Raw genomic sequence first — 19,990 nt, 5'->3', positions numbered from 1 at the left:
CAGTTGTGAGAATCATCACTAATAATTAAAACAACGTTTAGAGAAGACTTTCAACATGACCCCAAAACTCAAAATACCTTAAACTAGTTCAAAAAACCAAATTTTAACCGCTCAAAAATTATTCAACGTTGCCTAACCACCCGTCCCTTTCCCAAACTTCAAAACCTCGCCGCCACCGGGCGTTTCTATTTGTGCCGCCCGTCATTTTCCCATTAGGGAGCACTGATTTACGAGTTCCGGTAGCAATATGTACATGTGTGTGTCTTTTTTGGAGTAAGCGCAGTTTTTTTTTGAAAGTTTTCTTGAAAATACTAATAAAATTGGGATTCTGAGAAAATTGGATTTGAGCGAGTTTTGGACATGCGGACAAACAGAAACTAATTCAAACAATCTTCCAATTTTTATAGCTGGTGGAAAAAGGGAAATAGAATAGAATGAGCAACAAGGAAAACGAAGAAAAGTGACGGATAAATTAAAAGTCGTAAAAGTGACGGGGGCAACTGGTAGTGGAGAGTCATCGTCGTCGATGGAAGATGAAATTGCGGAGGAATCGCCACAGACGTTCGTGTAGCATTGCAGGATTCTTCGAGATGGACACGTCGACACAAAGGGAGATTCCGGCTGATTGACGGCAGACCTGGAAGGGGACGATATGGGATGGAAGATATTTTGGGATTCCGGATTCCGGTTTTTAGATTTCCCCATTTTCAGAATACGGAACTTGAAAATTTCAATGTTTTGAGTTTTTTTAAAGACGGCAATAGTACTTCTTTTTGGGTATTGATATCTAAAAGCAAACTTGAAACCGGGTCGGCGCTTTAGTTTTATGAGCTGAAAAATAGACCAAAATAAAGATCTCCACGAATTCTATATCAGTGACTTCATTCGGGCCGTGCAGCCCTGGCCAAAAGAATGCGACACTTGCAGTTTTTAGTTGAAAATGGTCAACTTTGTGACTGTGAGACGGCCTCCCGGATAGTCTCATAATATTGATTGTTCATGGAATGTATAGATCATAAATAAAGCTCCATTCTTGTAGTTGACAACTTTTAGTACGGGCAAATCCCAAGAAGTTATCAATCGTCAAAGAATTTTCTCGAAAATTTTGCCCTTTTTCAGTGCTAAAAGGAGACATTTTTGAGCTGTTTAAATTGACTGCCTAACTTCTTAAGATGTGCCCGTACAAAAAAGTTGTCAACTACAAAAATGAAGCTCTAATTGTGATCTGTATAGTCCATAAATAATCAATATTGTGAGACTATCAGGAAGACCGTCTCACAGTCAAAGTTGACCATTTTCAACTAAAAACTGCAAGTGTCGCATTCTTATGGCCAGTACTGTATGCTTACTCGTTATGCTGCGTCCAAACTAGTTTATGTGTCAGCAAGGTGTCTAAAGAAATCGTTTTGTGTCTCGTGCCTTTTCGCGTGAACTATCACAAAATCGTGGCGAGACCCATCCAATTTCAGCGGCAAATTTGCGCTTCAGCATTCAATGCAAAATAATAGAAAATGTTTTGAAAGCGCAGTAATTTGGCGCCAAAAATGGATGAATCTCGACACGATTTCGTGACAGTCCACGCAAAAAGTCACGCGACACAAAACGGTTACTTTGGACATCTCACCGACGTAAAATTCATAATTTATTTCGGATGCAGCCTTAATATGGCGCGGGCCGGCAAAAAGTGTCAAGATGCGAAAATGATTAAAAAAAAATTCTTATAGCTCAGCCCGCGGCACAATAACAAAAAGATATCTTGCCTGAATTGAGTCAAGTACGTAGATCTCGCTGAGATCTACTTTTTAGTATTTTTTTCAGTTTATACCGTTTAAGTTTCCGCTAGTGTGCGTAAAAGTAGTTTTAAACTTTATTTAGTGGCTCACTAGGGAAGGCCTCCAGGTGACCGGGGAGTTATGGGTCGTGATCATACCTATATCATTGAAAAGCTGAGAAAATGCTGATTACAAATATATATTCAGTTTATGCCCTCGAGGCCTGGTATTCGAAAAAAATGAGGTCAAAAGTTGGCCACACCGCCCCCACTACCACCTGCGCCACGCTTGTCAGGAGTCCAAACTTTGACCTCATTTTTCTCGAATACCAGGCCTCGAGGGCATAAACTGAATATATATTTGGAGCCAGCGTTTTCTCCGCTTTCCAATGATGTAGGTCACGTCCCATAACACCCGTACACACAGACAGACGGTTTCCCCCTTTCCCGCTCATTTCAATCCCGGACCGGAAACAAATTTTCAACAAAAAAAAACATAAATCAGGAATCTCCAAACAAGGAATAATGACGAATACTTCCGGAGGGGCAGAAGAAAAGAAAGAGTGTCATTATCCACCCGCTCCCCCTCTATTGTGTTACTTTCTTCTTTCTTTTCCTGTTGTTTTTGGGTATGAATAATAATAAAAAGAGAGAAATTGAAAAAAAACTTGGGTTTTTTGCTTGCAAACAAGAACTTGCTGTGTCATTTTGTTTTGTCTGGCGTGGTGGTTTTGTTGAATGGACGATAGAGAGAGGGGGTTTAGGATCGTGGGGAGTTGTTTGAATTTTTGAATTCAGAAAGGGCCTCTTTTCAAGAAGTTTTTGTCTGGAAGAGGAATAGGTTACCCATTTCATTTCAAACAAGAGAAGTACGTTTTTAAACGCCGTGAAAATAAGATCCTGGTTTATTTTGCTCTCGAAAGGGTAACTGTTGGAAGAAAATAGCAAAACATGTCTATTCAATGTATCCGTGCTGAGTGAGGTACACATACAGTACCAGACAAAAATGTTTTCAACTTTGGCTGTTTTCAGTGGAAAATTACCAACTTTTAGAGTGTGTCATGGTAATTCTGAATGTCACACCATAAACACTTTTAATGAACCATATAGATTGAACGTAGAGCTCCATTTTTGCAGTTGACAACTTTTTTGTACGGACGCTCCCTAGAGAGTTATATTCATTTTAAGACGACAGCTTAAAAATCACACTACTTCGCACTGAAATTGGTCGATTTGAGGAAAAAATTACTTTCTCGATATGTAAAATGCTAGGGAATGTCCGTACAAAAAAGTTGTCAACTACAAAAATAAAGTTCTATCCTTGATCTGTATGATCCATTAAAAGTTTTCTTGGTGTGACAGTCAGAATTACTATGGCACACTTTCAAAATTGGTCATTTTCCACTGAAAACAGCCAAGGTTGATACTTTTTGTCCGGTACTGTACATTTTCAAATTTAAGGCTTACCTTTCATTTCGGAGACTTATTTCCAATTTTTCCAGTTTGAAAGTCATTTTCCCTGCTGAAAACCCAAAAACACAGATCTTCTCGGAATTTTGTTAAAACATGACAAAACACAGTTTTTGAAAATAAATATCAACTCTATGATCGCAGATGAAACGAATGCGACTATAGATTATTGGAAATGACTTTAAAACTTGAAAAATTGAAAATTAGTCCCCAAAATGAAAAGTAAGGCATATATTTGAAGATGTATGTGTAGCTCACTTCACATGGGTAATCGAATGGACATGATTTCCAGAGACATTTCTCTCGAAAATGGTCCCATTCTTATTTCAAGAGTACTATCAATTTTCACATTATGATTCGCACCTTTCCCGGTTTTAGTTTTGGTAAAGTGAGTCCAACTTTTTTAGAACACTTTGAATTTTAAGAAATCCTTCAAAACACACAAAGTTACAATGTCTGAAAGCGAGTCCCCTCAAACGACCCCTTACAACCCACCTGCTGAAAAGGGCACTGCGCATTAGTGGTGCATATCTGATTCATCCGTGGATCAGAGGTCGGCGACGGTCGACACACGAACTTCCGTTCCTTCTCATCAACAAGAGTGCATTTCTCTCCACCGGAACACTCATAATCATAAAAACATTGGAGAGAGCCAATCGTGGCGGAAATGTCCGTCTCACATGTTGCGAGATCTTTGCTTTTAGCAGTGCAACGCTGAAATAATGAGCTACGTATCGGAGAGTCGATACTCAGCGAATTTAACCTACATACCTGCCCTGATAAACAATCAGAATGATATATACATTGTCGTTGTTTTTTGAGGATGTCATAGCGGCATACTGTAACATTGCGATCCACAAACCGGACTCTTCCAGAACAGCTTTCTCCCATGCGGCACTGAAAAGTGTTGGGATTCTGAATTTTCGTGAAGTATTAAAGGCCTGTTTCTAACAGACCCGCAACTCATTTTATTTTGATATTAGCAAAAAATTTACAAACAGATTCGGACTCCTCGTGACGTCAGTTTTTCAAAAGTATAAGTTTCGCCTAAAAGTGCAACCATTGGGGAAAATAAGATGGAAATTCTCTGTTATGAGTCGCTCAAGGCACTAAATATCATACTTGCAAACCTGGCCGGCGCGTAACTCGCGTCAAACTCAATATTATGAGCTGAAAAATATACCAAACTGTACATCACGGCGAGTTTTATGCCTGTAACCTATTACGGGCCGGATGTGTATTCGTTAATGTGTCGCGGGCCGGGTTAGAATGGGTTTTTCGGCTATTTTCGCGTTTTCGGGCACTTTTTCCCGGCCCGCGACACATTAACGAATAGCCATCCGGCCCGTAATAGGTTACAGACATAAAACTCGCCGTGATCTACATTTTGGTATATTTTTCAGCTCATAATATTGAGTTTGACGCGAGTTACGAGCCGGCCCGGTTTGCTAGTATGCTAAATATGATACTTACATTGCCTATTTTGGAAGTAATCATAAATCGAACATTTCCTAACCCTAAGTCTGCAAAAAAGTGCACATTCGACGTTTTAAAACCAGACACTTGAAAACAGAGACGTTTTGAAACTATGTCATTTGTACAACTTTGCAACCACCCATTCTTCTACTATCAGTTAGCTCGCTGCGTAGCGACTCAGCATATCACTCCTCTTCTCCTTACATGATAATCAAACTGGCATACTGTAGCCATTGGATCGATTGGCTCGTCATCCACCAACTCGACACCTCTCCCAATATTCACTCGTTCCGATTTCAGAGTTCCAGCCACTTCCGGGTCTTCCTCCTTCACAATCACCTTTGTCATTTTCACCGCCTCACCATCATGCTGCCCGGATACCCGGGTTTCAGAAGGACCATCTTCCATTTTCACATAAATCGGCGCGTGACCAATTTTCGGAGCGTCGTCGGCTCGTTTCTCTGAAACGAGAAGGAAAACTCATAAAAAATAAGAAAATGGAGTGGTGATAAGAGAGAGCACTTACGAAGAGTCGAAGTCAGAAGACTTCCGGGTTCCTCCTCGAATATCGCCTCGGATTCGGCGAAAAGTCCATTAGTCGCCCCTTCTGTTTTGGTTTTCACCTCGGGTAAATTGGGGGTTACGTATGAAGATAGAAACGATGAAGACGTGGGCGGTGGTGAGGAAGTGGAGGTCTTGAGCATCTCCATTGAGATTTTGTGCTTGATAGGGATCACATAGCCATCGGTGACAATGTCTGGAAAGAATAGGGGGACTGGAACTGAATTCCTTTGCTAAAGACTTTACACTGTCAAAGTCTAACTTGTAAGAAAAACGGTTTTGAAACATAAAGGAAAAGTTTTTTGTTCCGATTATGCATGTGTTCAGAGAAAAAGATTCTGGTAACTAAAAAGTGAGCAATGCCTGATTCTTGGATTGGAGATTCTAGATGTGATCTATACCAGAGTTGCATGAAAGTAAGATTTTCTTATCCGGAAATCGGAAGTCAGAAGTCTAAAGTCTGAGTTCCATGTAACTCTGATCACTTTGAAAGATGATAAGGTAAGGGTGCTAAACAAGGGATAATGCTTTAAATTTATGATGCTTACAAAAAGTGTCAAATCTCGGTTTACCGTAAAATCTGTAATGTAGGTTTAGCAACGGGAAATTTCAAAACGGTACATATTGTTGCCGAAAGAGAGATCAAAAAATTGGGGAAATATCAGGATTTAGGCTTTAAAGCTCCAACATTTAAATTTTCTGCTTAGTTGTAAGGTAGGGATCTATTTTTCCAGTTATAGGCTCACGGACTATACTGTAGTGCTTCCTTGAACAGTTTAGAGTCTTTGCTGGTATGAAATTTTAGCCTACGAATTCTGAGCTTCAAGACTTGAATCCCTGCCAAACCTTATTGGGCCGACCGCGACTATTTGAAATTTTCAAGAAAAAGCCGCGGATGGCCGTGCGACAGCCTTGTTCCCACTCACCTCCATATTTATAACAGACTCTATCCTGCATTGCCGTACTAAACACACACAAGTACTCAGTCGACGGACACTCGGCGTCAGATTCACACCGCAACGGGACCAATGGCTTAATGGGTGCCTAGATACTCAAAATTAATGTCTGTGCTACTGTACATCCAGATGTCCAACTCACCCTACACATCATTTCTCCAAAATAAAGGGTACACGAGAGCTCATCATCACAATCCGCGTCTCGCTCACATCCACTATTCATTTTTCCGGGCTCTGGAGCGTTTTTGGAGAATACGTCTTCGTTGAAATCTGGAAACTGGTTTCAGAATATAGCGTGCTTGCGTACAATGCATAAAATCTTACGACACTTTCAACATTTATTGACACGGACAACGACAAGGGACATGTACATGGAAACAGGAGACACCAGGACAACAAACACAAAAAATTATTATCCGACACTCAAACCATTCGACGACGGGTATCTAACCATACCCTGTCTTGCAGCCGGTGACACATAACCTCCCGCTTGAATCTGACAGCTTCCAACTCCATTCCGAACCACACAGACACCGCCGTTCTGGCAGTTCGCTGATGTTGTGCAGCCTCCTCCGGTGTTAGTCGGGTACCCACTTCCACCGCCTCCATTGCTAGTGGACAGACAGATTTTGACACCGTTCACCGATGCGGTACAGTATAAACCGGAACGACAGTCGGTGTTGCTGTTACAGTAGCCACCTTCGTCACGTTGGACGCCTCCTCCGTTGGATCCACCGCCCGGGTAGACACCTCCTCCGATACCTCCGTTGTAGTTGGGACCAGATGGGTTGTTTTGGTTACCGCCGGGCTGGAAATGAAAATTTTGAAACCCTGAGCTTTAAGCAAGTCTAGAACTTTATTTTTGAAGTGCTGTCAACTTTTTTTGTACGAGCTCTTCCTTTGACTTCGAACCGTCATAACTCTTCAGGGTGAGTCCCTACAAAAAAGTTGTCAACTACAAAAATGTAGATCAAGATTTGCGTAGTAAGAAAAATACATTTTTGAAATAGTTGCGCCATTGTTAAGCAGTGTTACATACTGGCAAACTTTGTCAATTTTTGAGTTGTGCTTGTTTGTCACCATTGCGCGGCGCAAGGTTGCGGAAGCTCGCTCCGTTGCGACACGTTGTCAAAAAAGAGAGGATTTTTACGCTTGTTTTTCGTATTTTTCAATATAAACCGCGACGCGCACGCAACGCGACTCGAAAAAATTTAAAAATCTGCATTTAAGGACCTTACGCCTCGCACGGCCGCGAAACAAGTTTAAAACGCAGCTGCCATAGCAAAATTGGGATTTTGGGTTTCTAGGCCACGGTGAAGTTTCCTAGGCCATTCACGTACTTTGCCATGAAATGTAGTTTTTTTCAATATTACTAGTTCTGAAACTTTCTCCAATCCCATAACATACCTGAGTACCTCCTCCGATTACATATCCTCCCGCCTGATGCAAAATTGTCGAGCAGAGCAACACGAGAACCGGAATCATAACTTTCTGCTGCCAATCCTTGACTCTATCTCTCTCGCGAATCTTTATATTTATCGACTCGTTCTGTTTGTCTTTCACACTCTCTTGTGATAATTGAACTTTTGGTGAACTCCAGAAAAATCTATGGGATAAATGGGTAAATATGAACTATGTTTAGAAGGGAAAGAGGTAAATGCGAGAAGTCAGAAAAAGAGAGAGTATATAAATAAAAATACGTGTTGAAGGAACAAAAAAACGATTGAGAGGTAAATATAAAAGGGGCATTAGTCATCAAGTAAAAGCTTTGCACCATAAACCAAATTTTTCTCGTTTTTAACCATAGTGAGCCAGAACGCGTAACTAGCAACGAACTCAAAGTTATGAGCTGAAAAATATACCAAAATGTAGATCTCGCCGAGTTCTACACTTGTGATCTGCAACGGGCCAGATGGCGGATCGTAATTGTACCGTGGGTCAAAAAAGTGCTCTTTACAAAAGTATATTATCCAGATGGACTTTGAAATGTGGTATTACGAGATTAAACATAACACCGTTACACACCAGACTTGCAACGGGCCGGGCAGAAGTTCAGTTCTGAAAAATTCCTTTTTTTCTCGAAAATTTTTCGATTTTTGTCTAAGAAAAAAGTTCGTAAGACTGATTTTTTGTAGGTTCCAAAGGTTTTCGAGGAATGTAGTTAAGAACCCGGAATTTTGCTAGGCTGTTACACACTGTTTTAATAGGTTGCCATAATTTCTGTACGGACTTATCCCAGAAAGGCAAACCTGATTAATTTGAAGAAGCACACCGCTTCAACCGACTGTAACTAAAAGCACCGGCTCAAAATATTTCTAATCAAAAGCTTGTATATCTACACTTTTTCTTCATTTTCTAATAAAATTTTAAAAATTCGGACCAGTCTGGATGGTGCTGTACCGTCGTCCGAAATAGATCCATCCGAATTCTATATACCTAGATTTGTCATTATACCTAGATTTGACGGTTCTGATTTCCGTCCAGACAGCTCTGCACAATCATAAAAATGGTCTACTCCTTTTCTTTCTCTGTAAGAGTTCTTAGAATAGTCAGTATCCAATAGAACGAATTAAATTATGTTTATCACAAGAACAAATAGAAAAAAAACTAAAATTGGTCAAACTCCTTCAAAAAAAAGACAACCCAGGTGACCATACCCTACTATCCAATAAAAAGTGTGTACATTTATTTGCGCACTATCGAAAAACCTCTCTACGAAGCGAAAAAGGACACAACGTTTGTTTATGCAAATCTCCTTATTTCGCCTTGGGTTTCTTCGATCCACTCCGACTTTTGATTGTCGTAGAACCGGCCTTCTTCATCGACTGTTTGCGTGTCTTTCTGGAAACTTCTCTTATTGATTCTCAGATTGTATGTGGTCAGGTGGACACGTCACACCCCACTAACTTCTCCCCTCGATCACCCTGACGTACCGATTCTCGTTGTCATCAACACCTTTGAGTACTGTTTCGAGGGCTTTCACCGATATGTTGCGATTTTCGGCGGACTTTGCGTTTGCCACCATTTTTTCGACTCGTTTCTGGAAAAATCAAAATTGTTAAGCAACCAGAACAGCGTTGAGGGGAATGCGGGTTTTGAAATGGTGGAAGGCGGAAGGCGGGATAAAAATCATTTTAGAAGTCGATAATGACCTTTTTGTTGTAAAAAGCCCCTAAAAATGGTTACATTTGTGTGAAATTTCGTTTTCTTGGTAAAAACTGATAAACTCGAGTAGGGGAACCAATTTTTAAAGCTGATATCCTCTAGACGGAATGCAGCTCAGGATGTCAGGAAATTTGAGTTTCGAGATGAAATCCAGGTTAGCGAAAAACAGGAATTAAAATCTGCTCATACAGAGTTGATGTAATATAAATATATGTTACTGGGAAGATAAAACGTTAAGGATTCTGAATCTGTTTTCCGATTTTCCCGCCAGTCAAACTGCTCAGATGGCTCTATTCCAGTTTAGATGCCCTTTAAAAACAGGACCGCCCCAAAAGCACTTATGAAATTTTTAGACGTCCTTTGAACACTTTCAGTGATTTTTAGTGTTGACGGGACGTTTCAATGTTTTTTGGTACGTCTAAAGGTTTTTTGGGACGTCTAATTATTTAAAACTAAATTTTGGAATTTCGAGGGACGTCAAAAGATTTTTGAGCATGTTTGAGACCCCAAAGAACGTTTAAATGTTTTAATGGGCGTCTAAGTGTTTTAAGGGACGTTCAAGTTTTCAAAGGACATCTAAACTGGAATAGAGCCGTTCAGATTTTTCTTAAGAAACAACCCTAAAAATTGTTAGAACGGCCTGAATCCTCCAATCTTTCAAAAATGACTCTGAAGATGAAGTCGTCAGGATATTCTGACCCTGTTCTCGAAGCTATGTATCCAAAAATCAACTCACCGCTTTATTCGGCCCTTCCCTTGCCCCTCCACTTCCTATCGTCGACACACTATTCTTTCGACTATTAGCTCCACGTGGCCTCTGTGTCCCCCAGAATGTTATATACAAATTAGAGTTCGCCAAGTAGTCCGCAACTTCCTTAGTTACCGGCTTGAATTGAAATGTCTCTTCATGACCGTAAGAAGGTGTGTTCCCTGACACCGTGGGCGTTGTTGTCATCTTCTTGGATCCGAAGAATCGATATTTGCAATTGGATTTCAGGATTCGACGGGGGAGGCCTACTGCAGAGATGACTTTCACTTTGAATGCAATGTTCTTCCCGACTAGTTGACTGGGGTTCTCCACGTATTCACCACGGAGTTCCTTGCCAGTCGTGGAGCAAGGAGAGAGTCCGACAGTGAGGAGCCCGATCTCTTGACCTGGAAATAATCTATATGATGTATTGTGTATTTTTCAATCCTGATACTCGCATATTGGAAAATTTCGAACCTTATAATTATGAATCCAATTATAACACCATGCAACAAAAATATTATTTAGCAATAAGTTGAAGTCTGATTATCCCGATAATTCAAAACTAGGACATTTCGAAACTACTGATATGAAACAACGCAAAATGACAGTTTTTTGGGATTGGAATAGTCTGGTTTTTTTTTCATTTTTCATTGTCAATTTTTGTAAACTACTTAGGGCCGTAAAAAAACTCTCCAATGAGGAGATCAGGTTTCAGATCAAAAATATTTAACATTAAAAAAATGGTAATACGTTTGTAAGCTTTTTTTTCTCGGACTTTAGTGATGCTGTCACAAAACTCAAATGCACTAAAATGCCAATGACCTCAATTCTAACAGCTTGGTTTTCAGTTGAAAATTTCCACCTTTGAGAGGGTGTCAGGGTATCACTGGTTGCCCACTAAGTAAAATTTTTATGGATCATACAGATCAAAAATAAAGCTTCGTTTTTGTAGTTGACAACTTTATTGTATGAACACTCCATAGCAAGTTACGTATCGACAAAGTAATTACTCCTTAACGAGCAAAATAGAGCGATTTTTGAGCTGTCGTCGTAAAGTGACCATGACTCTCTAGCGAGTGTCCGTACAAAAAAGTTGTTAACTACAAAAATGAAGCTTAACATTTGATCTTTGTGATCCATCAAAAATTTCATTTTATGTGACAACCAGTGATGCCATGACACCTTTTTTTTGGCAACCGGGCAACTCTGCAACTTGCCGAAATTTTAATTCGGCAACTTTCGGCAATTTACGGCAACACATTATTTTTTACAAGAGTCTCATAAAAAACTATGTTTACTCAAAAACAACAAAAATCAACAAATATGACAAGAAATTAAAAAGAGAATTCATGAAAACACGGAAAATCCCTGAAATCAGCTAATTTCCACGAATTTAATGTTTTTCCTCAAAAAAAAGATTTTTTTGAAGTTATCGCCAAAAGTCGATTACCGTATGTTAAAGGCGCATAGCGAGTTTTTTCTGCGGGTTTTGGCCAGAAATAGCCTTTTAACTGCTTTTTTTCTAAAATTACGAAAATTTATCATAAACTAAGAAATCAAAATTGTAGCCGAGTTGCCGAAAGTCGGCAGCCTCAAATTGTTGCCGAAACATAAGTTGCCGAGTTTGGCAACGGCAACTCGGCAACTAAAACTTTTGCAATTTCGGCAACTTTCGGCAACCAGCAACTTGTTGCCGCACAGCCTTGATCCTTACCCGACAAATCCACAATAGGAAACTGCTCCTCGACATCAATCAAATAGGCCAAACTCTGCAGGAACACCACCGACGACGCAATAAAAACCGGGGAGTCAGGTGACTCATAGAACGGATCCCTCTCCTTCGGCATGTTCCATTCCTCACTTCCATCCTGTTTAGCCTCATACATCTCCTGCATTCCATAGTATCTGTTCATAAACCGAGACTTCTCCCAAAGGAAATATGTGTCCTCCGATATGTTGTGCACTTTTATCCAGATCTGTAAAACTCTCAAGTACGCCCTGTTGAGAATTCGACTTTTAAACAACTTGTTTGATCTACACCTACAACTCATATTTTGTGTCTCCTGAGTCGTTTTTCAAATCATTTTCGTAGTTCCCACTAGAAAAAGTGATGTCATACCTCTGTTAGTCCACTAGTCAGACCGCGCATCTCGGGTGACACCAAAACGATTTCGAATTTCACATTTCGCCTGCAAACAGAAAAAGTTTATAGAAAGTAATAAAAGGTGGGGGTGGTTAAAAGTCAGGAAAAGGGATTTTGGGGACCGAAAATTATTAAGTGGCCTAGAATACCGAATATTGGTTCTAGGCTATGCCATCAGAACGTTTCAAACCAGACATTCTAGCAACCGAAACAGGAAAAAATAAAGAAAAATCTTATTTTCACATTTTTCAAAAGAGACATTTCAAAAACGGACGTATTGAAACCAGATGTTTCGGAACCGGGACATCTCGCAACTTGCCGTTTTGAAACTGACACTTTTTGTCATTTGACGTTCTAAAATGATTAAAGAAATAACTCATTAAGTGCAAAAAACATCTCGGTTTCAAAATTTCCTTGTTTTGAAACATTTTGGTTTTAAAACATCCTTGATTTTCTAAAAACCAAAGAAATTTTAAAAAAAAACGCAATTTGTTGGAAAAAAAAACCTTCAAATTTAAGCGTATTGAATGAAACATCGATTTTTGGATTTCTAGGCCACCCCGGAGTTTTCCAGGCCTTAAAAATCTTACCCCAACTCGGTAGCCATGGCGTTTGCCCGTTGTACCAGAGGCAATGTTGACATGAGTTCTTCTTCAAGAATAAGGTCTCCTGAAATATATTTTAATCATCAAATGTTTAGATCCATTTGAAGACATGCGGACACACAGACCCACAGAATGACACTACTCACTTTTGGATCCGCCACCGATTCCTCTATTCCCAAGAGCTGCTGCATGATTTTGAGCGATCTCCGCTTGAGCCGTGTCATAAGTGATATCAGTCTTGATACCCTTTTTGGTGGGATTGTTGAACACATACAAGTGATTACCACCGAAGAAGACACGATCATTCTGCTGGAGTTGCACCTCTCCGTGAACCGGTTTTCCGTTGATGAAGATGTCGAGGTCCTGGAGAGGAATGGGTGGAAGTTAAAAGTTGAAAAGATCGATTTTCAGCTTATGATTATAAACCTAACGAAAAATTGGATGATTCAATTAACTCGCCCTTTAAGAAAAAAAAGAAAAGTATTGACTAGATTCGCACTGATTCAAAAAAAAGGCCCGGTTGGTTACCGGCTAATTTTCAAAAATTCCGGTTTTGCAATGTCTCGATTCTGAAAAGCGGTTTAGAAAGGATTTCAGAGCTGTTGAGCTAGTGCGCTCTACTGATAGATACAATTATTAGGGTTACGGTAGGAGTTGACATCGTGACAATTTTCGATTGTGGCGAGTGCGATCCGCCTAGATTCGATGAACCGGACGCCGTGTTCAGTGCTTCCAGATTTCAACTTTTGATTAGAATTTCAAACCCCACTCCCAAAACCGACTGGAAATGTATTGAACACACATGTTAGGAGTACAGAAGCCTGTAAAGGCAGTTTTTAGAATGTGCCGCGGGAAAATTTTCATTTTTTGGGGTCGGAGCCTAACATTAGAAACAAAGAATTTAGGTCCGGAAGCAAATTTTTGTTTGCCTTACTGGATATCTTTTATTCAATTATCTCAGCGATTTTCGAAAAAAAACTCTGACTGTCCCGTTTATACTCTGTCCCCCCCCCCAAACCAACCTCCGAGCACGGACTCAACGTGATCTGATTATTCCCTTCATTCCTCAACACCACATGCTGCGCCAATATCGACAGTCCACTCATCTGTATGAAATTTCCCGAACTCGTCGGCTTATTGCCCACCACCGTCTCTCCAACTGGTATGAAATGCACAATAACATTAGTCAACGCGGGGTCCTCATTGAGATTCCACAAATGACACATCTTCCGTTTCTTCGCCTCCATCTCCGCCTTCTCACTCGCTCCACCTGCGTGTTTCGACGCTTCTTCAGCTATCTTCTGCTGCCAACTCTTCTCCATTTCCTCCATTTCCTTCTGATTCTCAGCCAGTTGACGTCGAAGTTTCTCGATTTCCTCGTTGCTAGCGTCACCGGAGACTCCGCCCCCTTGAATTTGACTCTGCAGTCGGAGATTCTCCTCGCGGAGTTCACGAAGGGCACGTTCTGTTTGGTTCTCGTTGACGACTGCGTTGGTTTTAATGGATTTGGCACGGTCGGCGAATCTAGAAGTGTGCGGCATTATTGCAAAGTGGGCGGGGCACTATTTCATTACCTCAGTGTGGATAACGTCTCCTCGTAGTTGATATCAGCGGGGGAAATCGCAGCGATCTAAATCACTTCGAAATTTTGCAGACGTCTTATATAGCGTGCATTTACCATAATAGTCTTACTATTCCCACCGAGGGCATTCTTCAACAGACACGTCAACACTGAATCCCGGTATGGAATCTGCATTTTCTTGCCGCCCGACTTTTGAGAGTCATGAAGAGCTTTTATGACTCTTCCGAGTGTTGTTAGAGATTGGTTGATGACAATTCCCTCTTTAAGACGGTCTCCCTCGGTGCCAGCTGCGGATTGGCGTTCGCTGGAATAGAGTTTAGGGGAGGGGATGGGGTAAAGGACAGGGAATTTGTACTGAATTAGAACCGCTTGTTTTGAAATTTGAAGTCATTACTAAGAAGCGGTTCTTTACAGTACCGTGCAGTAAGATGTACAATTTGGCTTTTTTTCAGTGGAAAATGACCAACTTTGAGAGGGTGTCAATGACTGTCATACTTGTCATACTTGTATCTCGACGAGATCTATGTCTGTGACCTACTACGGGCCGGATGGCTATTCGTTAATGTGCCGCGGGCCGGGCTAGAATGGCTTTTTTTGGTCATTTTCGCGATTTTTGAGACTTTTTCCCGTCCCGCGGCACATTAACGAATAGCCATCCGGCCCGTAGTAGGTCACGGACATAGAACTCGTCGAGATCTACATTTTGGTATATTTTTCAGCTCATAACATTAAGTTTGAAGCAAGTTACGCGCCGGCCCGTGTCGGCCCGTTTCGGCCCGGTTGACAAGTATGGGTGTCATGGTTTCACTGATTGTTCCATCAAGTAAATTATCTATAAATTACACAGAAAAAAGATACAGCTCCATTTTTGTAGTTGACAACTTTTTTGCTCGGACACTTCCTAGAAAGTTACGGTCATTTTAAAGGGACAGCTCAAAAATCACTCTATTTTGCACTAAAATGGGACGAGGGAGAAGCTACTTTGTCGATATCTGCCGGGTTTTAAAACGTTTTGGTTTTCAAATGTTTTAGTTTTAAAAATTCTTGGTTTAAAGCGGTCTCAGCTTTCCGGTGCCAAATTTTGCGTATTATTGTCTTGTGTTATTCTACTCTTTTTTAAAACGCGATGCATCGTCAAGGACATGACAAAATTTTTTTAATAAAAGCATTCGAAACTTTCATACTTATTATTTATTTAATAGATGCAAACAAATGTATCTCATAATTTGAAAAGGTTCAACTTGCATTAGATTCCTTGTGAAATTCTCCAAAAATCACAAAATTTTTTAAATGTCACACTGTACCGCTCAAAAGTATATTAAGTTTTGCCTTTTTCAGTTGAAATTGCCTAACTTTGAGACTGTGTCATGGTAATACTGATTGTATCATCAAGTAGATTTTTAATGGATCCTACAGATCAAAAATAGAACTTCATTTTTGTAGTTGATAACTTTTTTGTACGGATACTCCCTAGAGAGTTACGTACCGTCAAAGTAATATCTCCCTCAAATCGACCCATTTCTGTGCAAAATTGTGCAATTTTTGAGCTGTCCCCTTAAAATGATCATAACTCTCTAGGGAGTGTTCGTACAAAAAAGCTGTCAACTACAAAAATGATGCTCTACTTTTGATTTGTATGATCGATTAAAAATCTACTTGATGGTTCAACCAGTATTACCATGACACAGTCTCAAAGTTCGACCTTTTCAACTGAAAAAAACCAAAACTTAATATACTTTTGAGCGGTACTGTGTATCCACACCCAACTGACCTTCCCGCCAAATCTACCAAATTGATCTCACTCTTCTTCATCGATGTCCCTCCAGCCTGCTTACTAGACTTCTGGTTGAATGTGATCTTCACAATAGTGTGAGCTCTAAAACCAATTTTCCATTATTTAAGCCTAAAAGCCTATCCACCTGCTACTAGTCGCATTCATCTGCGTCGCCGCAATCGTTCTCATCTTCGTTCCCTCCTCAATCTTCGCCTCAATCTCCTTAAAACTATTCACCGGTACCGTAGTCAAGTTCTCCACGTAGAACCCATTTTTCGGGTGCTCTCTGACTTTCAGTCCCCCTTTTGGGGGAGGTGTGGAGCTCAGCAAGTCTCTGACTTTTTCACAATAAATCTCCATCATTGACACGAAAACTTCGAATTGCATATTTTTCTTTTTGTTATCAGCGATTTGTTTGAATAGCTCCTCGCAGACAATTGGAACGATACCTATGTAAGAAAAATTGTCAGTGGAGCGCGTTTACTTACTAAACTCACCCTTATTATTCTTAAAGCCAACAATCGAGTAACTTTTCCCACTCCCTGTTTGTCCATACGCAAATAATGAGCAATTGTATCCAGCCCACGCATTTGCCAGCACTCCTCTTCCAAGATCCTCGAAGACTCGTTTCTGAAACCATAAAAAAGTTTAGTAACCCTTCAAGTACGCTCCACCGAACTTACCTGATCCGCATAATGTGCATCTGTCGGCTCGAAATATCCGTTCTTCTTCTCCGAGAAACCGTCATGTGACCAATATGAGTGATCATAGTTGAATCGTTTCTCCTCATTCGTTTTCGGGTCCCGGATTACTGTAGTTTCTTCATTTGGCATTTCAATGACCAACTTGCAGTTTCTCGTCTTTTCACGGTCATTAAACGGCCGAACGCGGACAGCCACGATGATCGAGTCGCCCTTTCCCATGGTAGCTGAAAAATTGAATCGAGCTTGCATGACGAAACGCGCCTCAGGCGCGCCAGCTAATGTTTTCGAAAGTTAATCAGAAAGTTACTTTCCAGAAAAAAACGAATTTTTGGAAAACGCGTCTCACACGCGCCAGGCGGCCCTAATGAATTGTTTAGTAACATTCATAAGAAGCTTGTTAGTTCACAGTTGAGCTCCGAAAAAAGCGCTTCAGGTGCGCCAGCTTCAATTTTTTGGAAATGCGCAACTGCCTTTCTCACACAATTAATTTTTCGGAAAAACTCGCCAGACTTGACATTTAAGATTGTGTGAATACTATATCTGAATACCTACTAACTTTCTGATAGAAAACTGATTTTCATTAAAAAAACGCGTCACAGGTGCGCCAGTCTTTAAATAAGACCTTAGGAACAACTGGTTAATGTTGATCACCTTTCAAAAACGCTCCTCCGACGCGCCAGCCATGAAACCTATGTATTTTTCGTAAACAAAAATGAACGTAAAAGACGAAAAAGTTGGTTTCGAAAAAGCGAAAAATAAATTTTAAAAATTTACGAAGTGAAGAGTGTAGTAAAGCGTACGGAGAGAGAGAAAGGGACCCATACGTGGAGTCGGATGTTGCCAGGGGAGCGTCACTAGGCGACCGGGGAGGAGGCAAAGAAGGGAGAGAATGACGGGAGGGGTCACTTTTTGGGAGGAGAAGGAGGAGGGCGATGTTTGGTTGGTACTAGCTCCGCACGGTTCTTACAACTGTGCTCCACCGAAATGCCCTAGAAAAATGTCTCTTTCTCTCTGAGTCTCTCAATTTCGCACACAATTTTTATCGATTTCGGTAGAGCGCGGTAGAGCGCGGTTGTAAGAAGTGTGCCGTGCTAATAGTAGGATGAAGTAGTAGGAGATGAAATGGAGAAGAGGGGGAATGTGAATGAGAAGGGCAAAAGTTCAAAATTTAGATTGTCAGTTACAATACCGGCCATGAGGATTGCGATACAGACAGTTTTCAGTTGAAAATGAACACGTTCTCAATGACTGTCGCACAATCTCAATTATTGGCCAGATAAAACCATGGTTTTTGGTTTTGTAGATGACCACTTTTTGTACGGACTACCACTAGGGCAAATTTAGAGAGAATTTCAGTCCAACATAGCGGAAACTGTTTTTGTTGTTCCTGCTGCCAAAGTATAACTCTACAACCCGGTTTTTGAAATACAATAGTGATTAAAAACCATACCTGCAAATCGGGCCGAAACGGGCCGACATGGGCCGGCTTTAGATCTCGACATAGTTGTCACTGGCGCGAAAGTCAAATTTTCAAATTTTTTCAAATTTTTCAAAATTTTTTGAATTTTTTCGCGAAAAAGTCAAATTTTCGACTATCTTTACTAATAATATTCAACAGATCTGTTTGTAAGTCCGTATGTCGCCGACTCTAGCACCCTCTGTACTGAACCGTTTGTAATGAAACTTAGACAGGTCGCTTGGAAATTTGTCCCTGATAATGCCCGAACTTTTCTTTTTTCAAAAATGTCAAATTTGACGTCTTCTGGAGACGATACCGATTTTAACGGTAAATGGCGTTGAGAAAATGAGAAAAGGTGTGTCCCGACAGGGTGGTAGAAGGCTCAAATTATCAACCTGATACTACTGACTCGGTGTTTCTTGACTGCACTCTCGAGAGCGCCCCGGCCGCGCGTATTTGGTGTAGCGGTCTACGCAGATGACTCTCACGCCTGGGGTGATGAGTTCGTTCCCGCCAGGTCGGAAAAGTTTTTTGGTTTTTTATTTTGATAAGAACATAGACAGCCAGTATATGAAAGTTGTAAATAACTTCGTTACAGTCGAGATCAAAAGGGTTAAATAGGTACCGTTTTTTGGCACTATTCACACTGATAGCAGTTAACAATAGGAATTTCTTCCGCAGCTTCGCGGGGGCGGCATCGCCGCCGATCAGTAAATAACTTTGAAAAGCAGTACTTTGGGTGCAATATACTTACGAAGAGGCAAATAAATGGAAGAACACTACTCTAGAAGTGACGGTGATTTGTGAATAATGGACTTTGTCAAAGCTCGGCAACCTTCAAAAAAGTAATGAATTCTAGGATGAGAGTTTATTAAAACAGGGTATTTGTCTGCCATATTCAGAGGAGGGAAACGGCGTCGCCACCGATAAGTCAAAAATTAAAATTTTAGATCTGAATGACCACTCCCTTTTTAGTGAGGGATGACCACTTTTTCCCCCGCCATACCTGCTACCCGTTGGGAAAGAAGGCGGTGGAAGGAAGAGTTATCAAGTTCCAGTTCATCTGTAGGAGTATTGTGAAATAGTTTCAGTGAAGGTAGTTCCGGTAAACGTAAAGTATAAAGCCGCTCATTATAAAATCCATACTCCTTCAGGATCGAAAAAAGAAGTTGTGATAAAGAAGTATAAGAGAGAGGAACTGGAGAAAACTTTGTTCCTCTGTTACGTATCCTAACTAGGGAAGGATCCAGAGTCGAGATGGAGTTACGGGTCGAGACCTATATGGTTGGAAAGCTTGAGCTCTGAAACTTCCGAAACTGTTTTCAAATTTTGCTGAACGCCTCTAGGAATGGAGAAAAATGAGCTCAAAGTTCAAGCTCTGACCTCCATTCTTAACCATACAAATCGTTCGAATAGGGGGTAAGGGAGAGCTACTTTCTTCACTCCCCAGATAATCCACGTTTCCCAACGGTTGGTTGGTCGAGTGGGTAAGAGGTTGGGTTGTGGTGCTAGAGGTCTTGGTTCGGTTCCTCTGGACGCTATTCGTTTTTTTTCTTTTTTTCTTTTTGGATTT

At 40.7% G+C, this 19,990-nt stretch overlaps 2 protein-coding genes across 2 annotated transcripts; both read right to left on the bottom strand.

Moving 5' to 3' along the window:
* Window positions 1–514: 514 nt before the first annotated feature.
* Window positions 515–7,719, bottom strand: GCK72_008341 (uncharacterized protein; the record flags this gene model as incomplete). Its single annotated transcript, XM_053726777.1, has 9 exons — window positions 515–637; window positions 3,737–3,955; window positions 4,013–4,138; window positions 4,922–5,178; window positions 5,244–5,474; window positions 6,205–6,322; window positions 6,377–6,504; window positions 6,691–7,042; window positions 7,642–7,719. 9 exons carry the CDS (start codon window positions 7,717–7,719, stop codon window positions 515–517), a joined length of 1,632 nt encoding a protein of 543 aa, XP_053586354.1.
* Window positions 7,720–8,990: 1,271 nt separating this feature from the next.
* Window positions 8,991–17,177, bottom strand: GCK72_008340 (uncharacterized protein; the record flags this gene model as incomplete). The annotated part of the gene is made up of 14 exons (XM_053726776.1): window positions 8,991–9,075; window positions 9,168–9,274; window positions 10,136–10,554; window positions 11,865–12,126; window positions 12,270–12,339; window positions 12,884–12,962; window positions 13,045–13,261; window positions 13,921–14,422; window positions 14,473–14,528; window positions 14,577–14,784; window positions 16,252–16,356; window positions 16,400–16,703; window positions 16,752–16,884; window positions 16,938–17,177. 14 exons carry the CDS (start codon window positions 17,175–17,177, stop codon window positions 8,991–8,993), a joined length of 2,787 nt encoding a protein of 928 aa, XP_053586353.1.
* Between the last annotated feature and the right edge of the window lie 2,813 nt (window positions 17,178–19,990).

Source organism: Caenorhabditis remanei, chromosome III (genome assembly GCF_010183535.1).
Source record: "Caenorhabditis remanei strain PX506 chromosome III, whole genome shotgun sequence".
NCBI lineage: Eukaryota > Metazoa > Nematoda > Chromadorea > Rhabditida > Rhabditidae > Caenorhabditis > Caenorhabditis remanei.
This window is presented reverse-complemented; position numbering and strand designations above follow the sequence as displayed.